This window comes from Macaca mulatta, chromosome 2, assembly GCF_049350105.2.
Source record: "Macaca mulatta isolate MMU2019108-1 chromosome 2, T2T-MMU8v2.0, whole genome shotgun sequence".
Taxonomy (NCBI): Eukaryota; Metazoa; Chordata; class Mammalia; order Primates; family Cercopithecidae; genus Macaca; species Macaca mulatta.
In genome coordinates, this window is record NC_133407.1 from 158226614 (window position 1) to 158249219 (window position 22606).

At 41.5% G+C, this 22606-nt stretch overlaps 1 protein-coding gene and 1 long non-coding RNA gene across 2 annotated transcripts in view; one reads left to right on the forward strand and one right to left on the reverse strand.

Moving 5' to 3' along the window:
• The window catches only part of OSBPL11 (oxysterol binding protein like 11), a 73221-nt gene extending 60248 nt beyond the window's left edge, over nucleotides 1–12973 (forward strand). Inside the window, exons 11-13 of the mRNA XM_001114179.5 lie at nucleotides 4360–4542; nucleotides 10150–10303; nucleotides 11262–12973. Of these exons, the coding sequence (XP_001114179.3) occupies nucleotides 4360–4542; nucleotides 10150–10303; nucleotides 11262–11327 (403 nt within the window). The 3' untranslated portion in view covers nucleotides 11328–12973. The remainder of the gene's footprint in view (nucleotides 1–4359; nucleotides 4543–10149; nucleotides 10304–11261) is intronic.
• Nucleotides 11601–22484, reverse strand: LOC114676411 (uncharacterized). Its single transcript, XR_013414346.1, has 2 exons — nucleotides 22354–22484; nucleotides 11601–11822 (listed from the first exon to the last, which is right to left on the reverse strand). It is a non-coding gene; the product is annotated as an uncharacterized LOC114676411 (long non-coding RNA).
• Between the last annotated feature and the right edge of the window lie 122 nt (nucleotides 22485–22606).

Genomic DNA, 22606 nt, shown 5'->3' on the forward strand with positions numbered 1-22606 from the left:
AGGTCAGGAGTTCAAGACCAGCCTGGGCAACATGGAGAAACCCTGTCTCTACTAAAAATACAGACATTAGCTGGGCGTGGTGGCATGCACCTGTAATCCCAGCTACTTAGGAGGCTGAGGCATGAGAATTGCTTGAACCCGGGAGGTGGAGGTTGCAGTGAGCTGAGATTATGCCACTGCACTCCAGCCTGGGTGACAGAGGGAGACTGTCTCAAAAAAAAAAAAAAAAAAAAATCTTACTAGCCCCATGAGGGAAAGGTATTAGTTTTATAGATGAGAAAATTGAGACTCTTTAAGACCTTCAACAGAACTGATCTATCTGATTCAATAACCATTTCCTTTCTACTCTTACCAGACAGCTTTTAAAGAATTATCAAGTATTTCAGAATTTCCCTAAGATTAAGAATCACTTTTGGCTAGGCATGGTGGCTCACGCCTGTAATCCCAGCACTTTGAGAGGCTGAGATGGGTGGATCACCTGAGGTTGGGAGTTCAAGACCAGCCTGACCAACATGGAGAAACCCCGTCTCTACTAAAAATACAAAATTAGCGGAGCGTGGTGGCACAGGCCTATAATCCCAGCTACTTGGGAGGCTGGGGCAGAAGAATAGCTGGAATAGTGGAGGTTGCCGTGAGCTGAGATTGTGCCAAGCCGAGATCACACCATTGCACTCTACAAGAAGGGAACTGCGTCTCAAAAAAAAAAAAAAAAATGAATCGCTTTCCATAACCTAACTTATTTTGCCTTGTGTTAATCATTGGCATAACTTTTTAAATATACCTTTCTTATGGTAGTTTGGTACAAGCTTTTACTTCCTAAATTCCAAATTCCTAAGCTCCGCCTTTGTATCTTCTGTTTATGCAGGAAGTCTGTTTCTTCATGCTGCTGCATGTAAGCAGAATGACAAATTTGAATTGGAGCAGAATTTTATTTCTTTGGGTTATTTTCTCAATTTCCCTTTGTACTATAAAATGTTTCTCTGAAGTACCTAATTTTTTATTTGTATATCATAGCTACAAAATAATGGTAATGTCAGACCTCAGGTCAAGTTGTTTTAAGGAAATTTGTACCTAGAAGTGTTGGGAAGAACCGGACTTTGGAGTCCTTTAGACATGTATTCAAATCCTGACTCTATTATTTTACTAACTACAAGATTTGGGGGCCGGGTACAGTGGCTCATGCCTCTAATCCCAGCACTTTGGGAAGCTGAGGTGGGAGGATCGCTTGAACCCAGGAGTTTAATACCAGCCTGGGCAACGTAGTGAGACCCATTTTCTACAAGAATAAAAATTAAAAAGTTAGCTGAGCATGATGGCACATGCCTGTAGTTCCAGCTGCTCAGGAGGTTGAGGCAGATGGATGGCTTGATCCTAAGTGGTCAAGGCTGCAGTAAGCCATGATTTCACCACTGAAGTCCAGCCTGGGTGACATAGCAGGACTGTCCAAAACAAATAATGAGAGAGAGAGAGAGAGATTTGGGGCACCTTACCTAAATTTTTGAGCCTTAGTTTCTTCATCTACAGAAATGGGATAGTCACAAGGCTTGGCAAATAATTTATGTAAAATGCCCAGCATATTTTAAATGTTCAAAAAATGTTAACTCCCCCTCCACGCACACACTGGCATCCTCTTGTGTATGTATGCTTTTGCTCACTCTTATTCTATGTAGTGATAATATAATTGAGGTTTTGTTTTCTCATTCATTAATTCAGGCAATAAACTCACTGTTTATCAGGCACTCTGCTAAGTGCTAAATGGGGCTATAGAGATGAGACCCATTCCATGCCTGTTAAAGAGATTACAGTCTTGGCAAGGGGCAAGGATGGCAAACCAATAATAATATTACTGTGTGATCAGTTCCCTAAGGACTGTATGCATGGAAGTAAAGAGCTCAAGCCTTTAGTGACACCTGGTTTTGTAAATTAAATTTTATTGGAACACAGTCATGCACATTCATGTACTTGTTTCTGTCTGCTTTCATGCTAGAGTGACAAAGTTTAGTAGTTTCAATAGAGACGGTCTGGCCTGAGAATCCTGAGACAGTTACTTTCTGGTCCTTTACGGAAGAAGTGTGCTGGTTACCCTAGACTGTTGTGAAGAATTGTTATAAGCAAAGTGATGAGGCCTTCTTCCTCCTTGTGCTCCTTTGCAAGTTCCTCATGGCCTGCCTGTAGTATATGTGATTCGTGTCCCCTGCCCCACTTGTCTTCGCGCTGCTTTTGCTGTGTAGCTGCTCTAAACAATACGGACCCTGTAATAGCCAGCAGTCATGAACAGGTCCCTAAGATTGTCCATTGGAAAGCCTTATGAGAGATAAAAGTAACTTGAGAGATGTGCGATGGTAGTAAAAGAAAGATCAAGTGAGGAGCTGATTATCTTAGAATGGTGTATGTGGATGGGAAATAGACTAGATAAATGTTCAGTGTTACTTCCTCATATCCTGTTTGATAGAGATACATTTTCAAGGAAGGGAAGGATGTTGGCAAGTGGGATCAGAGAGGAAGCATGCAATGACATCACAAAAAACATTCACGCTGGCAAGAAACCAGGGCAGTTATTTAAGTGTGTATGCTTTGAGACATAACCCAGGGTTCCCATTCCTGCTGTAATCAAGTTGACTGATAGTCATGGTGTTCTTTGTGTCCAGTGAGCTACAACTATACAACTACTCTTTTTTTTTTTTTTTTTTTTGAGACAGAGCCATCCTCTGTCACCCAGACTGGAGTGCAGTGGTGTAATCTTGGCTCACTGCAACCTCTGCCTCCCGGGTTCAAGCAATTCTCATGCCTCAGCCTCCTGAGTAGCTGAGATTACAGGCCTGTGCCACTACGTGCAGCTTTTTTTTTTGTATTTTTAGTAGATAAAATTACTCTTAATCTTGATTGTGAATGTTTGATTTGCTCTTAGATTCCAGAGATCTGGCTTATAAATAATTTGCTTATTGGGCTCCTTACACCTCTGCCTTGAGCTGAGTTCACAGACCGCTTGCTTAAAACTGAAACTGGATTCCCTGAATTCCACTTTGTCCTTCTTGTTCCCTTAGCTTATGCCGGACGAATGCTACTTGGGATTCCTGAACTGTCACTCGAACCTCTAGACTTTGGTCTTTGGATTTCCTTTTGAATCTAGATAAGCCACATTCTCTGGTACACTGATTAGACCCTAACTTTTGCCTATCATTCCCTAAGTTCTGAACCTCTATCTGATCTGACCCTGTTGTTATCTGTGTCCTAGAGTGAACATAAAATACTTCACTAAAAATAACTACATTCCAAGCACGGTGGCTCACACCTGTAATCCCAGCACTTTGGGAGGCCGAGGCACACGGATCCCCTGAGGTCAGAGTTCAAGACCAGCCTGGCCAACATGGCGAAACCCCGTCTCTACTAAAAATACAAAAATTTGCCGGGCATGGTGACGCATACCTGTAATCCCAGCTACTCCAGCTAGGTGGGAGGCTGAAGCAGGAGAATCACTTTAACCCAGGAGGCGGAGGTTACAGTGAGCCAAGATCACACCACTGCACTCCAGCCTAGGCAACAGAGCGAGACTCTGTCTCAAAAAAAAAAATAATAATAATAATTACACCTGTTCCTATTCCTAGCCTGTTCCTATTGATGTATTTGTGCTGCATCAATACAGCTATCTGTTGATAAACAGCCATATATATAGCTATTTTATATATATGGCTGTGGTGACTCTTCATTAAACTTCAATAGCAGTAATGTTTAAGGTCTCTCTGAGTTCTGTGGTGATAATGATAGTTTTTGTAGACCAGTGCTCTTTTAATTTTTCTCTTTTGGCAAGAGCATTTTAAACATTTTAATGTATTCTTTTATATTTTTCTACCTCTTATTGGTTTGTGTGGTTTCTAAATTTAAAATTAGGCTTATGTAGTTTAATATAGGATGGATGTATCCAGAACTTCCAATGTAGGGATGCCAAATATTTTAATAAGTAGAATTAACTAGTAAAAAATAGTTAAATAGATTGTCATGTTGTAACATTTTTAGACTGTAATAAATAAAATATTGATATTTTTCATATTTCTATTTAGTTTTAGTATTATAGTTTTGTTTGTAGCAAACATTTTAAAGATAACATTTGGACATTAATGATAATGAAGTCTCTGATTTGACTCCTGGCATTTTTTCTAAAGACTAAAATTGATATTGAACAAATTATGAAGGAAGCTGTCATAGGACATACAAAGAATCTAACTTTGGCTCTGACATATTGAAGTGAGGTATATAACTAATTTCAACAGGATTCACAGGCTGTGTTCTTGGGTTTCAGATCTAAGAAACAAACATGGTATCACTTATTAGAGTGTATCTTTCTTTTCTATCTGCTTCTAGGGTTACAGCTGAAGTAAAGCACAACATCACCAACACTGTGGTATGCAAAGTGCAAGGGGAATGGAATAGTGTTCTTGAGTTCACATATAGCAATGGAGAAACAAAGTATGTGGACTTGACTAAATTGACAGTGACGAAGAAAAGAGTGAGACCTCTGGAGAAGCAGGATCCGTTTGAATCCCGGTATGTCATCCTTGCATCTATCCAGGAAAGAGTCAGATGCTCTGAATCTTAATCTAAGCCTTTTCACTAACTGGTGACCTTGGCCAAGTCACTTCACCACTTTGCATCAGCTTTGTAAATTGAAAGCATTAGTCTGATATGATGTTAAACCCTTTGCCAGCTGTGAGATTCTTTGATATACAGTCACATTTTAGTAAAAACCAAACATTGTAAGTGGAGCAAAAATATTAAAAACATTTACCGTGAAAGAATTACTGTGTGTATCTTAAAAACTTTATCATAAAAATTTTTGTTAAATTATTAACAAAAAGGTACCCCAATACAAAAACTGGGCAAAGGATGTAAAGAGGTGGTGCATAAATATAGGAACGTCTTAAATGGTCAACCAAGGAAATGAAAAATTGTTTAGGGTAGTTAGAATTCAGAGGTACAAATTAAACAATAAGACAAATTAGTTTTTACAATAATAACTCTTTGGGGAAAAGGTGTGAGCAAATGGGCATTTTCATGCTGTTGATTGGACGTTAAACCAGTACAATCTTCGTAGAGGATATTTTGGCAGTAGGCGTCATAGACCTTGAAAAATAAAGTGGATCTATATGTGTTAATAAGGTATAGCTTCCACAATGTGTTGACAGTGGTTGCTTCTGGAAAAGAGTACTGGGATCTGGAATAGGAAAGAGACTTAATTTTTATAAGATTCCTATTTGTACTGTTTAAATTTTATGTCATGAGGGATTACTACTCTATCAATTAAAAATAGAAAAAAATATATATACAGGGAACCACTAAACATCTTACATTAAGATCACATAAATGGAACCAAACAATTTCTAACTAGGTGTGAAAGGGATTAAATGTCCACAATCAAACATTCAGAGTGGGTCAAAAAATACAGCAATAATGATTTTTTAAAGAATTCTTATAGGGATTTATCCTAAGGAGAGGGTATCAAAGTTTGCTTTGCAGACCCCTGCTGGGTCCTTGAGACCTTCTCAGGGCATCTGCAAGTTCACAATTTTTTTTATAATAGTACTAAGATGTTATTTACCATTTTTCACTCTGTGGGTTCTTATGATGGTGCAAAAGGAATGCTGTGGGTAGCACTGGTGGGCCTTAGGACTAATTTAGGCAGTGGCACCAAATGTCACAAGCAGTCATTATATTCTTCACTGCCATGTACTTGCATGCTACCTTCTCTTAAGATGTCCTTGAAAAACCAATACAAATTGTTAGTTTTTTAAAATTGGGACTACAGAGTACATGTCTTTTTTTTTTTTTTTTTTTTTTTTTTTCTTTTTTTGAGACAGGGTCTCACTCTGTCACCCAGGCTGGAGTGTGGTCGGGTAATCTCGGCTCACTGCAGCCTCAACCTCCTGGGTTCAAGCGATCCTCCTGCCTCAGCCTCCTGAGTAGCTGGGACTGCAGGCATCAATCACCACTCCTGGCTAATTTTTTGTATTTTTAGTAGAGACAGGATTTCACCGTGTTGGCCAGGCTGGTCGTGAACATCTGACCTCAAGTGATCTTCCCATCTCATCCTCCCAAAGTGCTGGGATTACAGGCGTGAGCCACCATGCCTGGCTGAGTACATGTCTTATTAGTATTCTGTATGACAAATCAGGAATATGAATAAGCATTTGTGCTGGCTACTGAAGAAATATAGTCGTTATCTGAAGGAAGAGCACTTGTATAATTATTTGAGTCACAAGCAGAACTACTTTGTTCATGAAATACGATGTTTACTTAAAAGAATGTGTGGTGACTCACGCCTATAAACCCAGCATGTTGGGAGGCCAAGGCGGGTGTGTCACTTGAGGTCAGGAGTTTAAGACCAACCTGGCCAGCATGGTGAAACCCCATCTCTACTAAAAATACAAAAATCAGCCTGGCGTCTCTACTAAAAATACAAAAATCAGCCAGGCGTCTCTACTTAAAATACAAAAATCAGCTGGGTGTCTCTACTAAAAATACAAAATTCACTCGGGTGTGGTGGCATGTACCTGTAGTTCCGGCTACTTGGGAGGCTGAGGCATGAGAATTGCTTGAACCCAGGAGGTGGAGGTTGCAGTGAACCAAGATTGCGCCACTGCACTCCAGCCTGGGTGACAGAGCCAGACTCTGTCTCAGAAAAAAAAAAAAAAAAAAAGAGATGCTTCTGAATATTATTTGCTAAAATTTTGTAATGAATTTTATAGTTTCTATATACATGAGGGATATTGCTCTGTTTTCTTTAGGGGAAGGTTTTGAATTACAAATTACATATGTTTAACATATAGCACTGTTAAGGTTTTCTGTTTCTTCAGTGAGCTTTGGTAGTTTTTCAAGGAGTTGGTTCATTTCAGCTAATGTGTCAAATTTATTGTCATGTAGTTCTTAATATTACCTGATTTTTTTATCTGTGTAGGATCTGTAGTGATGTCCCCATACTTATTCCTTATATTTGTAATACCTTTTTTCTCATCAGTGTGACTAAGTTTATTAATTTTATGCAAAGAACCAGGTATGGGCTTCACTGATTTAGTCTGTTTGTGTTTTCTTTCTCACTGAATGTTGCTCTTTTATAAAATTTCGTTTTTTCTCCTTATATTGTAAATCATTTGCTTTTTTTTTTTTTTTTCCCTAATTTCTTACAATAGAAGCTTAGGTCAGGGGTCAGCAAACTTTTTTGTAAAAGGCCAGTCAATTAATATTTTAGCCTTAGTGGATCAAATAGCCCCTGCCACAGCTACTCAACTCTGCCCTTGTAGCATGAAACATCCATAGACAATAAGTCAATGGTGAGACACTGTTATGTTGCAATAAAAATTTACTTACAAAAATGGGCTGTGGGCCATAGTTTGATCCCTGGTTTAGCTCATCAATTTTTTTTTTCTAAATGTTTAATGCTATAGATTTTCCTCTGAGGACTGCTTTATTTCTCTCCAATGACTTTTTATGTGTTTTCATTTCAAAGTATTTTCTGATTTCTTTTGCGGGTTTTATTTTTTAACTCATGAACTTATTTCCAAAGTGTTGATAATTTCTAAATGTTTAGAGATTTTCCAGCCATCTTTCCATTATTTATTTCTAACTTAGTTTCATTTTGGTCAAAAATATACTTTGTATGATTTTAATTCTTTAAATTTATTTAGATTTAATGACTCTGAATATGTTCTGTCTTGGTAAATGTTTCTTTTTTTCATATTTTTTTTTTTGGAGGCAAAGTAGTGTCTCACTCTGTTGCCCAGGCTGGAGTGCGGTGGTGCAGTCTCGGCTCACTGCAACCTCCATTTCCCTGGTTCAAGCAATTCTCATGCCTCAGTCTCCCGAGTAGCTGGGACTATAAGCATGCACCACCACACGCAGCTAATTTTTTAATATTTTTAGTAGGGATGGGGTTTCACCATGTTGGCCAAGCTGGTCTCGAACTCAACCTCAAGTAATCCACTCACGTCGGCCTCCCAAAGTGCTAGAATTATTCATGAGCCACCGAGCCTGGCCTTGGTAAATGTTTCATGTGCAACTTGACACGAATGTGTATTCTTGAGCCTCAGAGTTTGAGGCTAGCCTGGGTAACATGGCAAAACTCTCTCTCTCCACAAAAAATATAAAAATTAGCTGGATGTGGTGGCATGTGCCTGTAATCCCAGCTACTCAGGAGGCTGAGGTGAGTGTGTTCTATAAGTGTCAGGTCAAATGAGTTGACAGTATTTTTCTAGTCTTCTGTAGTCTTACAGATTTTCTGTGCATTTATTCTATCAGTTGAGTTTAGTTATTGAAATTGGTTATTAAAATTACCAATTACAATTGAATATTTCACTTTGTAGTTCTGCAAGTTGTTACTTCATTTTATTAGAAGTTTTGTTATTAGGGCAGGCATTTATCTTTAGGATTGTTATGTCTTGATTTTTTTTGTTTTAATGTCTTTATTATTTGTGGAGAATTCCTTATAAATTCATTTTTATGTTTGAGCCATCTGATATGTGTATCAGAAATGTGTTAGGAAACCTTTTGGAGCCATTAAGATACATATGTAGCCTTAAGGCTTTGAACTATAAGACCTGTGGCATACCATCCAGCAGTTTGGGAGGCTGAGGTGGGCGGGTCATTTGAGGTCAGGCGTTCGAGACCAGCCTGGCCAACATGGTGAAACCCTGTCTGTACTCAAAATACAAAAATTAGCTGGGCATGGTGGTGCATGCCTATAGTCCCAGCTACTCAAGAAAGGCAGGAGAATTGCTTGAGTCCAGGAGGCAGAGGTTGCAGTGAGCTGAGATGGTGACACTGTGCACTCCAACCTGGGTGATGGTGAGACCCTGTCTCAAAAAAAGAAAAAAGAAAAGAGAACAGAAGAGAAAGAGGGAGGTGGGGAGGAAGGGCAGAAAGGGAGGAAGAAAGAAAGGAAAAAAGAAAAAACAAAGATGTTTAGTAACTTTCTTGAGTAGTACAGTTATTACCATAAATCAGTTTTAGAGTATTTTCATCCTAACGTAAGATCCCTCATGTTCATTTACAGTTAATCCCCATTACCCCCAGCCCAGAGAACCGCTAACTTTCTGTCTCTATAAATTTGCCTTTTCTGGATATTTCATATAAATCATACAATGTGTGATCTCTTATGCCTGGCTTATTTCCTTAGTATAACGTTTTTGAGGTTCATCCATGAAGTATTAATTGCATGTATCAGTGGTTCATTGCTTTTTATTGCTGAATAGTATTTCAGTGTATGGATATATCACATTTTGCCTATCCATTTACCAGCTGATGGGCATTTCCAGTTGGGGGCAATGATGAATAATACTGCTGTGGAAATTCTCCTACAAATCTTCGTGTGGATATTTATTTTCATTTTTCTTGGGTAAATACCCAAGAGTGGAATTGCTGGGTTGTATGGTAGTTTTATGTTTAACTTCTTACATCTTTTTTCACATATATATCTAGTTGTCCCAGCACCATTTGTTCAACAAACAGTTCTTTCCCTAAAGAATTGTGGCAGTTTTTTTTTTTTTTTGCTTGAGATTTGTTAAGCTTCCCTCTCCCTGTGTGTGGCCTAGAAACACTCTGGACAGCGAGTTAGAGGACTCATAGGACTCCCCTCGTTTGTTTCCTTTCTCAAGGATCACTGCCCTGCACTGCCTTTTGCTCAGTATCTGAAAACCACTATTTTACTATATAGTAACCACTATTTTACTATACTCAGTATCTGAAAACCACTATTTTACTATATATTGCCTGTTTCCTGGTTGATGAAGGCAGGAAAATAAATGTGTTCCCCATTATTTCATCATGTCCAGAAGCACAGTTGGTCTTGCTTACATTTCAACTTTGAAAATTTACTTCTCTTTTTACTTGTTAATTTCTAAGTTTTCTAAAAACAAAAATCCTCCTTTTATAACCTGGAAAAATAAAAATTATTTTTAATTTAAAAAGAAGCAGAAGGAGCAGCATCCCAGACATAACCATCAGCAGCATAGTATCATTATTCTTGGAATTCATGAGCATGACATTGTAGATGTGATTTAGGAAATGTTATTTTATAAAATTACTGTAATTTTGAGGGTATTGATACTATTTAATTATCTCTTTTAAAGAATGCTTGTAAAATGTGTGGTTTTTGGATTTCAGGCGATTGTGGAAAAATGTGACAGACTCTCTGAGAGAATCTGAAATTGATAAGGCCACAGAGCATAAGCATACCCTGGAAGAACGTCAGAGGACTGAAGAAAGGCATCGTACGGAAACAGGCACACCTTGGAAAACAAAATATTTTACTAAAGAGGTATGTTATACATGTGTTCAAGATAAAAACATATCTACTTGGTGGGAACATTAGCTTACTAGGCTTTGTTGAATTGCTATCACTTAGACATCTTTATTTTTAAAAGTAGGATGGCTGTATATAAATACCAACTGTTTTTGAGACCAGCCTGGGTGACCTATAGCAAGACTGCCTCCAAAAAAAAAAAGCAGATATACCAGAAACAGATTCTAAGAAAGAAGAGTTTCTAAGTGAGAACATCTATATATCATTAAAAATGAGCTCTGGGGGCGGGGCGCGGTGGCTCACGCCTGTAATCCCAGCACTCTGGGAGGCCGAGGCGGGCAGATCATGAGGTCAGGAGTTCGAGACCAGCCTGGCCAACATGGTGAAACCCCATCTCTACTAAAAATATAAAAATTAGCCGGGTATGGTGGCGGACACCTGTAATCCCAGCTACTTGGGAGGCTGAGGCAGGAGAATTACTTGAACCGGGGAGGCAGAGATTGCAGCAAGATTATGCCACTACACTCCAGCCTGCTTGACAGAGCAAGACTGTCTTGGGGAAAAAAAAAAAAAGAAAAAAAAATGAGTTCTGGGGTGCCAGTGGAGATGGGGAGAACAGTTAGTACCTTCCTGATCATTTCTCTGTGCTCCGCCTGCTGCCCATAACTCTGTGAGTGAGGCTCAGTCTGTAGCATCTTGGCGAAATTGGCAAAATTGCTACAAATGGTTCTTGCAAAATTAAATGTTCATGGGTCACAAACTAGACCCTCCAATACCATACCTTCTCACCTGAATCCTAGCTAAACCACAGGCATTGTTTGATGTCTTAAGCACAAAGACTTTGTTCTTTCACAAAAACTTTTTTTTGAATGTGAAAGTAGAATTCCATTTCAGTAAAGGTGTTGCTTCTAGTTTTGGTTAGTGATTTTGATAACATTAGAGGGATGATTCTTTATCATTTTATTTCTTTCAGGGAGATGGCTGGGTTTATCATAAACCACTTTGGAAAATAATTCCAACAACACAACCAGCAGAGTGACACGTACTGTCTAAAACTCGACCAAATGAGGTTCTTCTCTGTTTACCCTAAATCCTCCCAGAATGGAGTCATTGCACTGAGTGACCTGCTTCCTGATTGGGCAGACTGAAACTAGCTAAACCTGAATGTACCTACTAGGGCACCGAAATACCAAAAGCAAGACCAAAGTGGTAAAGAAACGCAGTGGACCTCTTACCAACCTGTTCATGTGATGTGAGCAATACCATCTTAAAACTTGTTACCTGAATCAGTAGATCAATCTTTTATCCAGTTCTTGCTCCTACAATTAAGTTTGAATCCCCTATTTTTGCATAGGGGCAGCAGATACACACAACAATGAGAACTCAGTGACTTTGATTTCTTTGTAGTGAAAAGTGAAGTCTCTGTTTCAGAGTTTGTGTCTTTCTTTCTGTCCGTAACTGAAGTATTCACTACTCTTGTAAACCAACCAAGAGGAGAAGAAAGATGACCCAGAAGTGGATTCAGCCATTGTGCCTGAAATCAGTGTTAAAAAAAAAAATCAACCAGGTTGTGGTAACAAGGCATTCTATTTCTTCAAAAAGACTGTATGCCTGTGTCTGAGGAACTTATCCATTATCCACCTCTGTTGGAACTCTCTTTTAAAAAGTACATTTATAGATTGATCAGAATTATAACCATGGAGAATTTTTTCTTCTGAACATTTTAATATACTTGAAAACAACATTGACTTGAAAAATTTCAGAACATTTTTCAGTACCTAGTTTTATTAAATATTACAGTTGAGAGACAATTTTTAAAAATGTGTTCATGTCAATATGATGAGATTTTAGCCTTTCTCCAGAACTAAGGCATTAAAGAAAATAGCAAATATTAAAAAATAAAACTGTTACTTTTTTCCTTCTTTTTTTTCACCTCTAGGTTAATATCCAGTATTACGTGTTATCCCTTTGGATAAGTATGCTTTATTTTACCTCTGTTAAAAATTAAAATAAATGATTCTATTCATACTTGTCAGTAATTCAGAACTTATATGTGTAACTGAATGCACATGTAAGGTATGGTTTTGTTTTTTATTTTTTGAGGAAACTTAAATGCTAAAGAAACAGTATGAAATTAAAAGGTATCAGGAAAAAAAGATCAGGAAGTTGTATTCAGGTACAAATCTGTTTTTAAATAAGTCTTTTGTGGAGGTTGAAGAATTGCTGGCAATTAAAAGAATAGAGCTAATTATGGCTTTCATCATTCATTCATGTATTTATTGAGCACCTACTTATTACGGTGCTCAACACTTGTTACTGCAAGCTACCTTAATTTCCCAAGAGTGGTGCCTTACTCTGTTTTTTCGGATATGGTCTTCCAATCAGTGTGTGTAACATACCTGTTGTTTATCAGCCATTGTAGGAGGCTGTGTCTGTTGCATCATCATAAAAAGTTTAAGCTTTGTGCTCTGATAAATTGTGTTCTGTTAAAGAGGTTAGTAGGATGAAAACAGCAAAACAATAATTTTTTCAACAAATTGTAAATTATAAGAAAAAGTTGGTTTGTGTACAACAATTTTAATGATTCCCTTGTTCATTTTTGCTGTGAAATGCACTGAAAAAATCTCAGAATGAGTTATAGTTCCTGTGTTGGGAAAATTGACAAATAATAAAACTAGAGAACAATGATGCTTCCGTCTCTTTTATGAATGGAGAGAAATAGAAAGTTAATATTCAGTAGAGTTATTGCCCTGTTCATTTGAGAGGGATATTGATTTTCTGTTTAAGTCCTTCAGGAATCTTCAGCTAGGTGGTAAATTTAATGAGAGTTTCTAAAAATCGAAGTGTTTTAACTTTTAAATATTCTGGAGATAGAAGAAGAATATAAAATGAAACTAGGCTGATCTGCATGCAGTGGCATTTACAACTAATTGATCACAACCAATTACAGATTTCTTATTTTGTTTATTGTGAGGCAGAGTCTGACTCTGTCGCCCAGGATGGAGTACAGTGCATTGCTCACTGCAGTCCTGACCTCCCAGACTAAACCAGTCATCCCACTTCACCCTCCCAAGTATCTGAGACTACACGCACACACCAACGTACCCAGCTGATTTTTGTACTGTTTGTGTAGACTGGATCTCGCTATGTTGCCCAGACTAGTCTTGAATTCCTGAACTCAAGCAATCCGCCCACCTCAGCCTCCCAAAGTACTGGGATTACAGGTGTGAGGTACTGCGCCCAGCCACAGTTACAGATTTCTTTGTTCCTTCTCTGCTCCCACTGCTTAACTTAATTAGCCTTTTAAAAAGAAATAAATAAAAATTTTAAAAAATAAAATGAAACCAGAGATTTTTGTTTCATTTGAACTGTTTGAGTGCTGTATTTATCCGCTTTCACACTGTTGATAAAGACATGCCCAAAGCTGGGAAGAAAAAGAGGTTTAATTGGACTTAAGAGTTCCACACAGCTGGGGAGGCCTCAGAATCATGGTGGGAGGCGAAAGGCACTTCTTACATGGTGGCAGCAAGAGAAAATGAAGATGCAAAAGTGGAAACCACTGATAAAACCATGAGATCTCATGAGACTTACTCACCACCACGAGAACAGTATGGGGAAAACCGGCCCCATGATTCAAATTATCCCCCACTGGGTCCCTCCCACAACACGTGGGAATTGTGGAGTGGAAGTACAATTCAAGATGATATTTGGGTGGGGATATAGAGCCAAACCATGTCAAGTGCCCATTTATTTCTTTGGATTGTTAAGCCATTTTAAGAATTACTGAAATAGTAGTTTTAAAGTTCTTAATGGAAAATAATACATTTATGAGTAATGAAATCTCCCCCACATTATTAGGTTGAACTCTTTGACAAGAATGAATTGTTACACTTCCGGCTGACTGTTTTACCTTCTCCCTATCTTCTTGCCTTCCCACTGCTCTCCTAGAAACAGGGCCCAGAGAGTGAGGAAGGAGCAACATCTGCTTCCAGAAGCTGCAGCTTACCCACCTCACGAGAGCTAGAGGCTTTTTCTATTTTGATTTTTTTAATCTACGCCTTGGTACTATTTGGCTAGGGAAACAAGTCTTTGTGGCAGTTGTGCCATATTTGTATCTCTTTCATTTGGGCCAGAATTTTAAATGTACACTTCCTTCTGGTGGTTAGAAATTGTGTGTTAAGAAGTCCAAGACTGCCGGGCATGGTGGCTGACATCTGTAATCCCAGCACTTTGGGAGGCTGAGGCGTGCGTATCAGGAGGTCAGGAGTTCGAGACCAGCCTGGCCAACATGGTGAAACCCCATCTCTACTAAAGATACAAAAAATTAGCTGGGCGTGGTGACTCATGCCTATAATCCCACCTACTTGAGAGGCTGAGGCAGGAGAATCACTTGAACCCAGGAGGTGAAGGTTGCAGTGAGCTGAGATTACACCATTGCACTACAGCCTGGGCAACAGGGCAAGACTCCATCTCAAAAAAAAGAAAAGTAGTCCAAGATGGCTGGGCACAGTGGCTCATGCCTGCAATTCCAAAACTTTGGGAGGCCGAGGCGGGTGGATCACCTGAGGTCAGGAGTTCAAGACCAGCCTGAGCAACATGGCAAAACCCCATCTCTACTAAAACAAAAATTAGCCGGGCGTGGTGGCGTACACCTGTTAGTCCCAGCTACTTGAAAGGCTGAGGCAGGAGAATCACTTGAACCCAGGAGGCAGAGGTTACAGTGAGCCAAGATCTGCTACTGCTGTCCAGCCTGGGCAACAGAGTAAGACTCCATCTCAAAAAAAAAAAAAAAAAAGGTCAAGACTGGAAGTAACAAAATGAGAGTGTTCTAGCCATATATTTGGGCTTTTAATTTTTTTCCCATGGTGATGACACTATACCTTCTGCAAAATATTTGTATTTAAGCCCCCTGGTCATGTTCCAGTTAGACAGTTTTTAAGCCTCTAAAGATAATTTTATATTGTATATTCGGTAAGTTATGGTGTATCCATATTGATTCACTGAACTCAGTATGTTATGGCCATCATTATCTCTAATACCTGGTTGTCACCAAAAACAGGAAGTAGTACTGAATTTCTCACCCCACACACAATTCTTGTCCTTATGCTTAACTCCCACTATGAATGTCTACTACTTGATAACTAACTTCTACGGATTCTTAGAAGGGCTTATTAAGGGAAAAGACTATATGTTTTTATTTTTGCTTGTTAATATTTCCTTAATTTAAAAAATGATTGCTGGGTGTGGTAGCCCATGCCTGTAATCTCAGCACTTTTGAAGGCTGGGGCAGGTGGATCACTTTTTGAGGTCAGGAGTTCGATATCAGCCTGACCAACGTGTTGTTTTTTGTTTTTTGTTTTTGAGACAGTGTCTCACTCTGTCACCCAGGCTGGAGTGCAGTCGCGTGATCTTGGCTCACTGCAACCTCCGCCTCCCAGGTTCAAGCGATTCTCATGCCTCAGCCTGCCGAGTAGTTGGGGTTATAGGCACATGCCACCATGCCTAGCTAATTTTTTAATTTTTAGTAGAGATAGGGTTTCATGGTGGCCAGGCTGGTCTTGAACTCCTGGCCTCAAGTGATTCGCCCACCTCGGCCTCCCAAAGTGCTGGGATTACAGGCGTGAGCCATCATGCCCAGCCAAGTTATCATTATTCTGAATATAGTCATCATATTTCTCACTTCTACAGAAGCATCCTCAGTGAGTTTTACTGGGTGAGAAAATGACACCCTCGTCCACAGGACTCTCCATTCCATAGAGGGACACAACCCTATGTAGCCAAACCCAGAAGAACGCAGGTGCTTACACAACTTTTCTCAGAGAGTCAAGAAAACCCAAAAGTGGTCTCTGGGCTTACCTTAAATCTGAATGGAATCTACCACTATGAGATGGTCATAACAGGGACACTGTCGTTTGCACAAGTGTTACAGGAAAGGGGTCGCGATCCAGAACCCAAAAGAGGGTTCTTGGATCTCGCGCAAGAAAGAATTCAAGGCGAGTCCACAGTGCAAAGAAAAAGCAAGTTTCTTAAGAGAGTAAAGTAGTAAAAGAACAGCTACTCCATAGAGTAGGACGTTCCTGAAAGTAAGAGGAGAAACACGTTCACCCTAGGTACAATGCTTGGGTATATGAGGGGGTGTGCTCTGCTACAAGAGTTTATGATAAAGGATTAATTTTCTTAATTACTGTATTTTGCAAGAATCGATATTATTATTTTTAAAGCAAAATCAAGAATGCCTTTGTTCTCCAGATATCGGGATACCTGGACACTCCCAAGTCTGGGTCTGTTTAGTAAACATTATTAATTTGCTGGCTAGGAATGCCTGGCTTTCTGGGAATGCAGCCCAGCAAGTCCTGGCGTCATTTTCCTAGCCCTCACTCAAAATGGAGTCGCTCTGGTTCAAACACCTCTGACACAGGGAGTGTGCAATCAGTATACCTGAGGATGGAGGAGGAAGAGGAGTTGGGACTGAAGGGAGGTGGTACATCATAAGCACCGAGCTACACAAAGCTCAGACTCCATGGGCCTTGCCGTGGCTTACAGGGGATGCTCTGCAGTCAGCAGGCAGGTGACCCAAGGGTAGGCCTGGGCCTGTCCCTTTGTGCATGCCGTGTGATTTCAAATTCAAATTAAGTTCCACACCACTAGGAGTCTTCACAGCATGCAATTCCAGAGTGCAAATGGCTTGCACATGTGCAGTTGTTTGTTTTGTTTTGTTTTGTTTTTTTGAGACGGAGTCTCACTCTTGTTGCCCAGGCTGGAGTGCAGTGGCATGATCTTGGCTCACTGCAACCTCTCCCTCCCAGGTTCAAGTGATTCTCCTGCCTCAGCCTCCCAAGTAGCTGGGATTACAGGTGCCCGCCACCAGGCCTGGCTAATTTTTTTGTATTTTTAAGTAGAGATGGGTTTCCACCATGTTGGCCAGGCTGGTGTCAAACTCCTGACCTCAGGTGATCCGCCTGCCTCGGACATGTGCAGTTTTAACAGATTAAGGCAAGACCACATCCCTTTCTCACGCTGGGTATGGTGGGCAGTTGTATGCAAGAGGTGGTTATGGGCTCCCTTGGGATCTCCACAATGTGGCGATGGTTCCCTGAGACTTGTGCTTCATGTGTCTGGGGCCCAGAGTTGAGTGGGAGGTTGCTGGTGGGAGGTGAGAAACAAGTGGCCAGGCTCTTCTGAGTTTCTGAAACAGCCTTACAGGTAAGCTGTTATTATTCATATGCACAATATTAGTTGAGAGGTGCCACAAGACTCACTTGTCCAGAAGTACTTTGGCCAACCTGTGCTTCCTCCCAACCTGTCTGGTTTAAATTTCTTAGCTGTAAGTGACTATTTGCCTCAGAAGGTCTCTATCAAAGTGTATTTAAGTTATCTATCCAACAAGAAAAATTTCTACCTTGTAGTGGCTTCCATGGTTTCTAGCTGTTGAAGATTCTAGTAGCTGGCTTGCTGTAGTGCTTTGGGGAGTTTCTCAAGCAATAGGGGTTAAGGATATGGTTTTTCTGATGCTGGGTATATATTCCAGTCTTCTCCAAGAGCATAGAACCATGAATCAGTCTGGATAATCACCTAGGCTGACACCGAGACTGCCAGGGACAGAGTAGATGTTTCATAAATATTTACTGCATGTTTAGTTGAGTAGATAAGTGCTTCACTGCAGCAGTTACAGCTGCATGTTGCATAGAACAGAGACCAGGGCCAGGCGTGGTGGCTCATGCCTGTAATCCCAGGACTTTGGGAAGTCGAGGTGGGAGGATCCCTTCAGCCCAGGAGTTCAAGACTAGTCTGGGAAACATAGTAGAACCTCATTTCTCCAAAAAAAAAAAAAAAAAAAAAAAAAAAAAATTAGCTGCACATGGTGGCATGGGCCTATAATCCCAGCTACATGGGAGGCTGAGGTGGAAGGACAGCTTGAACCCAGGAGGTCGAGGCTGCAGTGAGCTGTGTTCATGGCACTGCACTTGAGCCTGGGTGGCAGAGTGAGAGCCTGTCTCTTCAGAAAAAAGAACAAAGAACAAAGATGAACTCTAGTCATATGAAGCAAATAGAGAAATAGGACAGGAATTCACAGAATTAAGGCTGGTGATTCTCTGGAAAGTTGCAGAATCACGGTAGCTCCAGACACTTGGCACAGAACACACAAGAAATTCGACTTGGCAAAAACCTGACCCTAGCATTGCCACAGGCTCAACCTCCAGCCATCCCTCTGATCCAAGATTCAAAATCTTGGGAGTTTAAGGGTCTGAGTTGGTGAGTTGAAATAATCTTCCCAGAGGTGGTACAAGAAGGATCTGAGCTCCTCAACTCCTGTGACGGGAGGCTACAATAGAGGAACATATTAAAAATTGCTCCCCACCCAAGTCCTCACACAATGAGGAATTTGCTCCAAAAGAATATGGTGGTACTGATAGGAGGGTGGGAAGAAAGATCTAGTGCTGTGACCAAGGGCAAATGTCATCCACACTGACACTGAAAGGAGAAATGGGGTGGGGTTTGGGTTTGGTTCCCGCTGAGAAGAAGGGGATAGTTTCAGAGGAAGGAGACAAAAGTGACTGTCACAGTCCCTGGGAGGCTGACCAGACACCAGGAGGAAAATCCTGGGAAGAGGGAGAACAGAACCTGGATGATGGGGACCAGAGAATAAATATTTCTTGGTGTTCCCAGGCTAACACGGGAGCTCAATAAATGTTAAATTAACGACAAATTGAAATCTAAAACATGCTGTTGATATGCAAGGGCTGAAGTGCCTTCTGCCTGGCTAGTCACTCCTGCTCCTGAGGCTTCCCCATTCACTCCAGAGCAGGTCACTGCAGGCTCTCCCCCATTGCGGTCTGTGAGGGGAAATCCCTTCCCTTCCAGAGTCAGAAGAAGGGGGAACATCTATTTCCATAATCTTCATGGAGTTAGCCTTGGGCTTTCCCAGACCTCAGCACACAGGTGTGACTTTGCCTTCATATGCCAAGGAAACCTGCTTCTCTTTGTGTGTGTTCACGTAAGGAGTCAATTCTCAATTTCTGCCAATTATTTGCATCTTTCCTAGAAGAATCTCTCTTCTTCCTCTCCCCCACGAAGAGAAGCAGCATGGCCCAAGAACTTGGGTTCTGGATGTCCTACAAATCTAGGTCTGAGTCTCTTTCCTTTATTTAATGGCTGTGTGACTTTGTCAAATATTACTGAGGCTACTTCATCTGTGAAATGGGGAAAATAATGACTTTTTTTTTTTTTTTTTTTGAGACAGAGTCTCTCTCTGTCACCCAGGCTGGGGTGCAGTGGCACAGTCTCTGCTCACTGTAGCCTTGACCTCCTGGGCTCAAGGGATCCTCCCACTTTAGCCTCCCAAGTAGCTGGGACTACAGGTGCATGCCACCACACCTGGCTAATTTTTGTATCTCTTGTAGAGACAGGGTTCGACTATGTTGCCCAGCCTGGTCTCAAACTCCTGGGCTCAAGCTATCACTTCGGCTTTCCAAAGTGCTGGGAATAAGCGTCAGTCTCATTCTGTTCTCTAGGCTGAAGTGCAGTGTCCTATCATGGATCACTGCAGCCTCAAACTCCTGGACTCAAGTGATCTTCCCACCTCGGCCTACTGAGTAGTTGGGACTACAGGCACATGTCACCACGCCCAGCTTGTGTAATGCCTGTCTTGCAGGGAGGGGCACTGCATGAAAAAGTATTAATGTGTAAAGTGCCAATCACATAAAAAACTGCAGCTATCATGATTCTGGCCATTGGGCAGGGTGTCCAAAACGTGGACCCATTAAAAAAATTCAAAATGCCAGCTCCCCTCCCACCCCAGGCTTTTTACATAACCACTAGTTGCTCTTTATCAAAATGAATTTGTTAGCCTATAGGCAGCCCCAAGAGTACGGCATATTATCTAGTGCAGGGGTTCCCAACCCTGTGGGCTGGTACCAGTCTGTGGCCTGTTAGGAACTCTTGACCTCAAGCAATCTGCCTGTCTTGGCCTTCAAAAGGGCTGGGATTACAGGTATGAGCTACCGCACCCGGCCAAAAAAACCATTTATTATTTTTATTTATTTATTTTTTGAGATGGAGTCTTGCTCTGTCACCCAGGCTAGAGTGCAGTGGCATGATCTCAGCTCACTGCAACCTTGGCCTTCCGGGTTCAAGTGATTCTCCTGCCTCAGCCTCCAGAGTAGCTGGGATTACAGGTGCATGCCACCACGTGCAGCTAATTTTTGTATTTTTAGTAGAGACGGAGTTTCACCATGTTGGCCAGGCTGGTCTCAAACTCCTGACCTCAGGTGATCTGCTCACCTTGGCCTCCCAAAGTGTTGGGATTACAGGCGTGGGCAACCGCGCCGGGCCTTTTTTTTTTTGAGACAGAGTCTCACTCTGTTGCTCAGGCTGGAGAGCAGGACCTCAGCTCACTGCAACCTCCCGCCTCCCAGTTCAAGCGATTCTCCGTCTCAGCCTCCTAAGCAGCTGGGACCACAGGCACACACCACCATGCTCGGCTAATTTTTTTGTATTTTAGTAGAGGCGGGGTTCACCATATTGTCCAGGCTGGTCTCGAACTCTTGGTCTCCAGTGATCTGCCGGCCTGGGCCTCCCAAAGTGCTGGGATTACAGGCCTGAGCCGCCACTCCCGGCCAAGAACCATTTTTTATTTTATTATTTTTCTTTTTTTCTCATGATATGCTTAATTTGTGGCTCTTATTTTTTAATGCCCAACTTTTCTAATTTCCCCACAATGAACATGTATTATGTGCACATAAAATAGGGGATCGGATCCATTTTGCCGATTTTAAAATCTTTTTTTTTTTTTTTTTGAGAGGGAGTTTTGCTCTGTTGCCCAGGCTGCAGTGCGGAGGCACGATCTGGGTTCACTGAGATCAACCTTCGCTTCCCGGGTTCAAGTGATTCTCCTGTCTCTGCCTCCTGAGTAGCTGGGGTTACAGGCGCCCGCCACCACGCCTGACTAATTTTTGTATTTTTAGTAAAGATAGCGTTTCACCATGTTGGCCAGGCTGGTCTCAAACTCCTGACCTCAGGCGATCCGCCGGCCTTGGCCTCCCAAAGTGTTGGGATTACAGGCGTGAGCCACCGCGCCCAGCCCGTAACAGATTTATGAACAACTTAGCACTTGAAGATGATAACTGAGCTGAGGTTTTAGGAATGAATGGAAATTTGCTCCCAGGACAGAGAAGGAATTCCAGGAAGAGAAAATTGTGTGTTTTGTCACAATTTTCTCTCGTGGTGACAAATTGTCACCATGTTACCCAGCTTGAAATAACTAAGTGGGCAGAAAATGTTTCTGTACTTGAAAAATTGAGAGCAGACTTTGTACAGAAAGTACTTTAAGGTACCACAGTCTGTTACCACCAGTGAGCATTTCCCATCAGGTTGCCATGGTGAAAGCTTATCAAGGAAGTAGGTTTGAAAAATTTTAAAAAGGGATGTTTGTAGAAAATTATCAGAGGTCTCCAGGGCTTCATGAAACACAATAGAACTCAAGCCTTGCTTCAACAGGTCGCTTCACTTTCCTCAAAACCTTGAAAGGCCAGGCACGGTGGCTCACGCCTGTAATCCCAGCACTTTGGGAGTTCGAGGCGAGCGGATCACGAGCTCAGGAGTTGGAGACCAGACTGGCCAATATGGTGAAACCCCGTCTCTACTAAAAATACAATAAATAAATAAATAAATAAATAAATAAATAAATAAATAAATAAATAAAGCCGGGCGTGGTGGCAGCCGCCCGTAATCCCAGCTACTCCGGAGGCTGAGGCAGGAGAATCGTTTGAACCCGGGAGGCGGAGGTTAGTGAGCTGAGATCGCGCCACTGCACTCCAGCCTGGGCAACAAGAGGGAAACTCCGTCTCAGGAAAAAACAAAACAAACAAACAAAAAACCAAGAACTTGCAAGTATTACCTTTTGCTGAATGTGTTACTCAGCCTGCTGAAAGTTAATGATTTATGGAGCTCTGATCTTTCCGGGAGAACAGACTCAATAATAACAGGCAAGGCAGAGGCCCAGAGGGAGTAGGTCAGACTACGCCTCCAATTTCTTTTGAGTTTCGTTGGCTTTAGGATCGCCGTACCTACTTCAGGTGTTCACTTTCCCCTTGCCTTTCTCTTTGTCTCTCTCTTCACTAGCTCTCTCAGCTCTCTGGGTCTCCTGGCTTAGCAGCTGACCAGGTCCTCCGCAGGCTTGCGTGTCCTCCCACCCCCGGCTCCGCCTCCAGCTGCGGCTCCCCGAGCCCTCCAGGTCTACCAGCAGGGACGAGGCGTTGGCTAGCGGAGGGGCGGGCATCGCAAGCGGAGAGACTGGTTGGCCGCGGGCGCGGAGGCGGC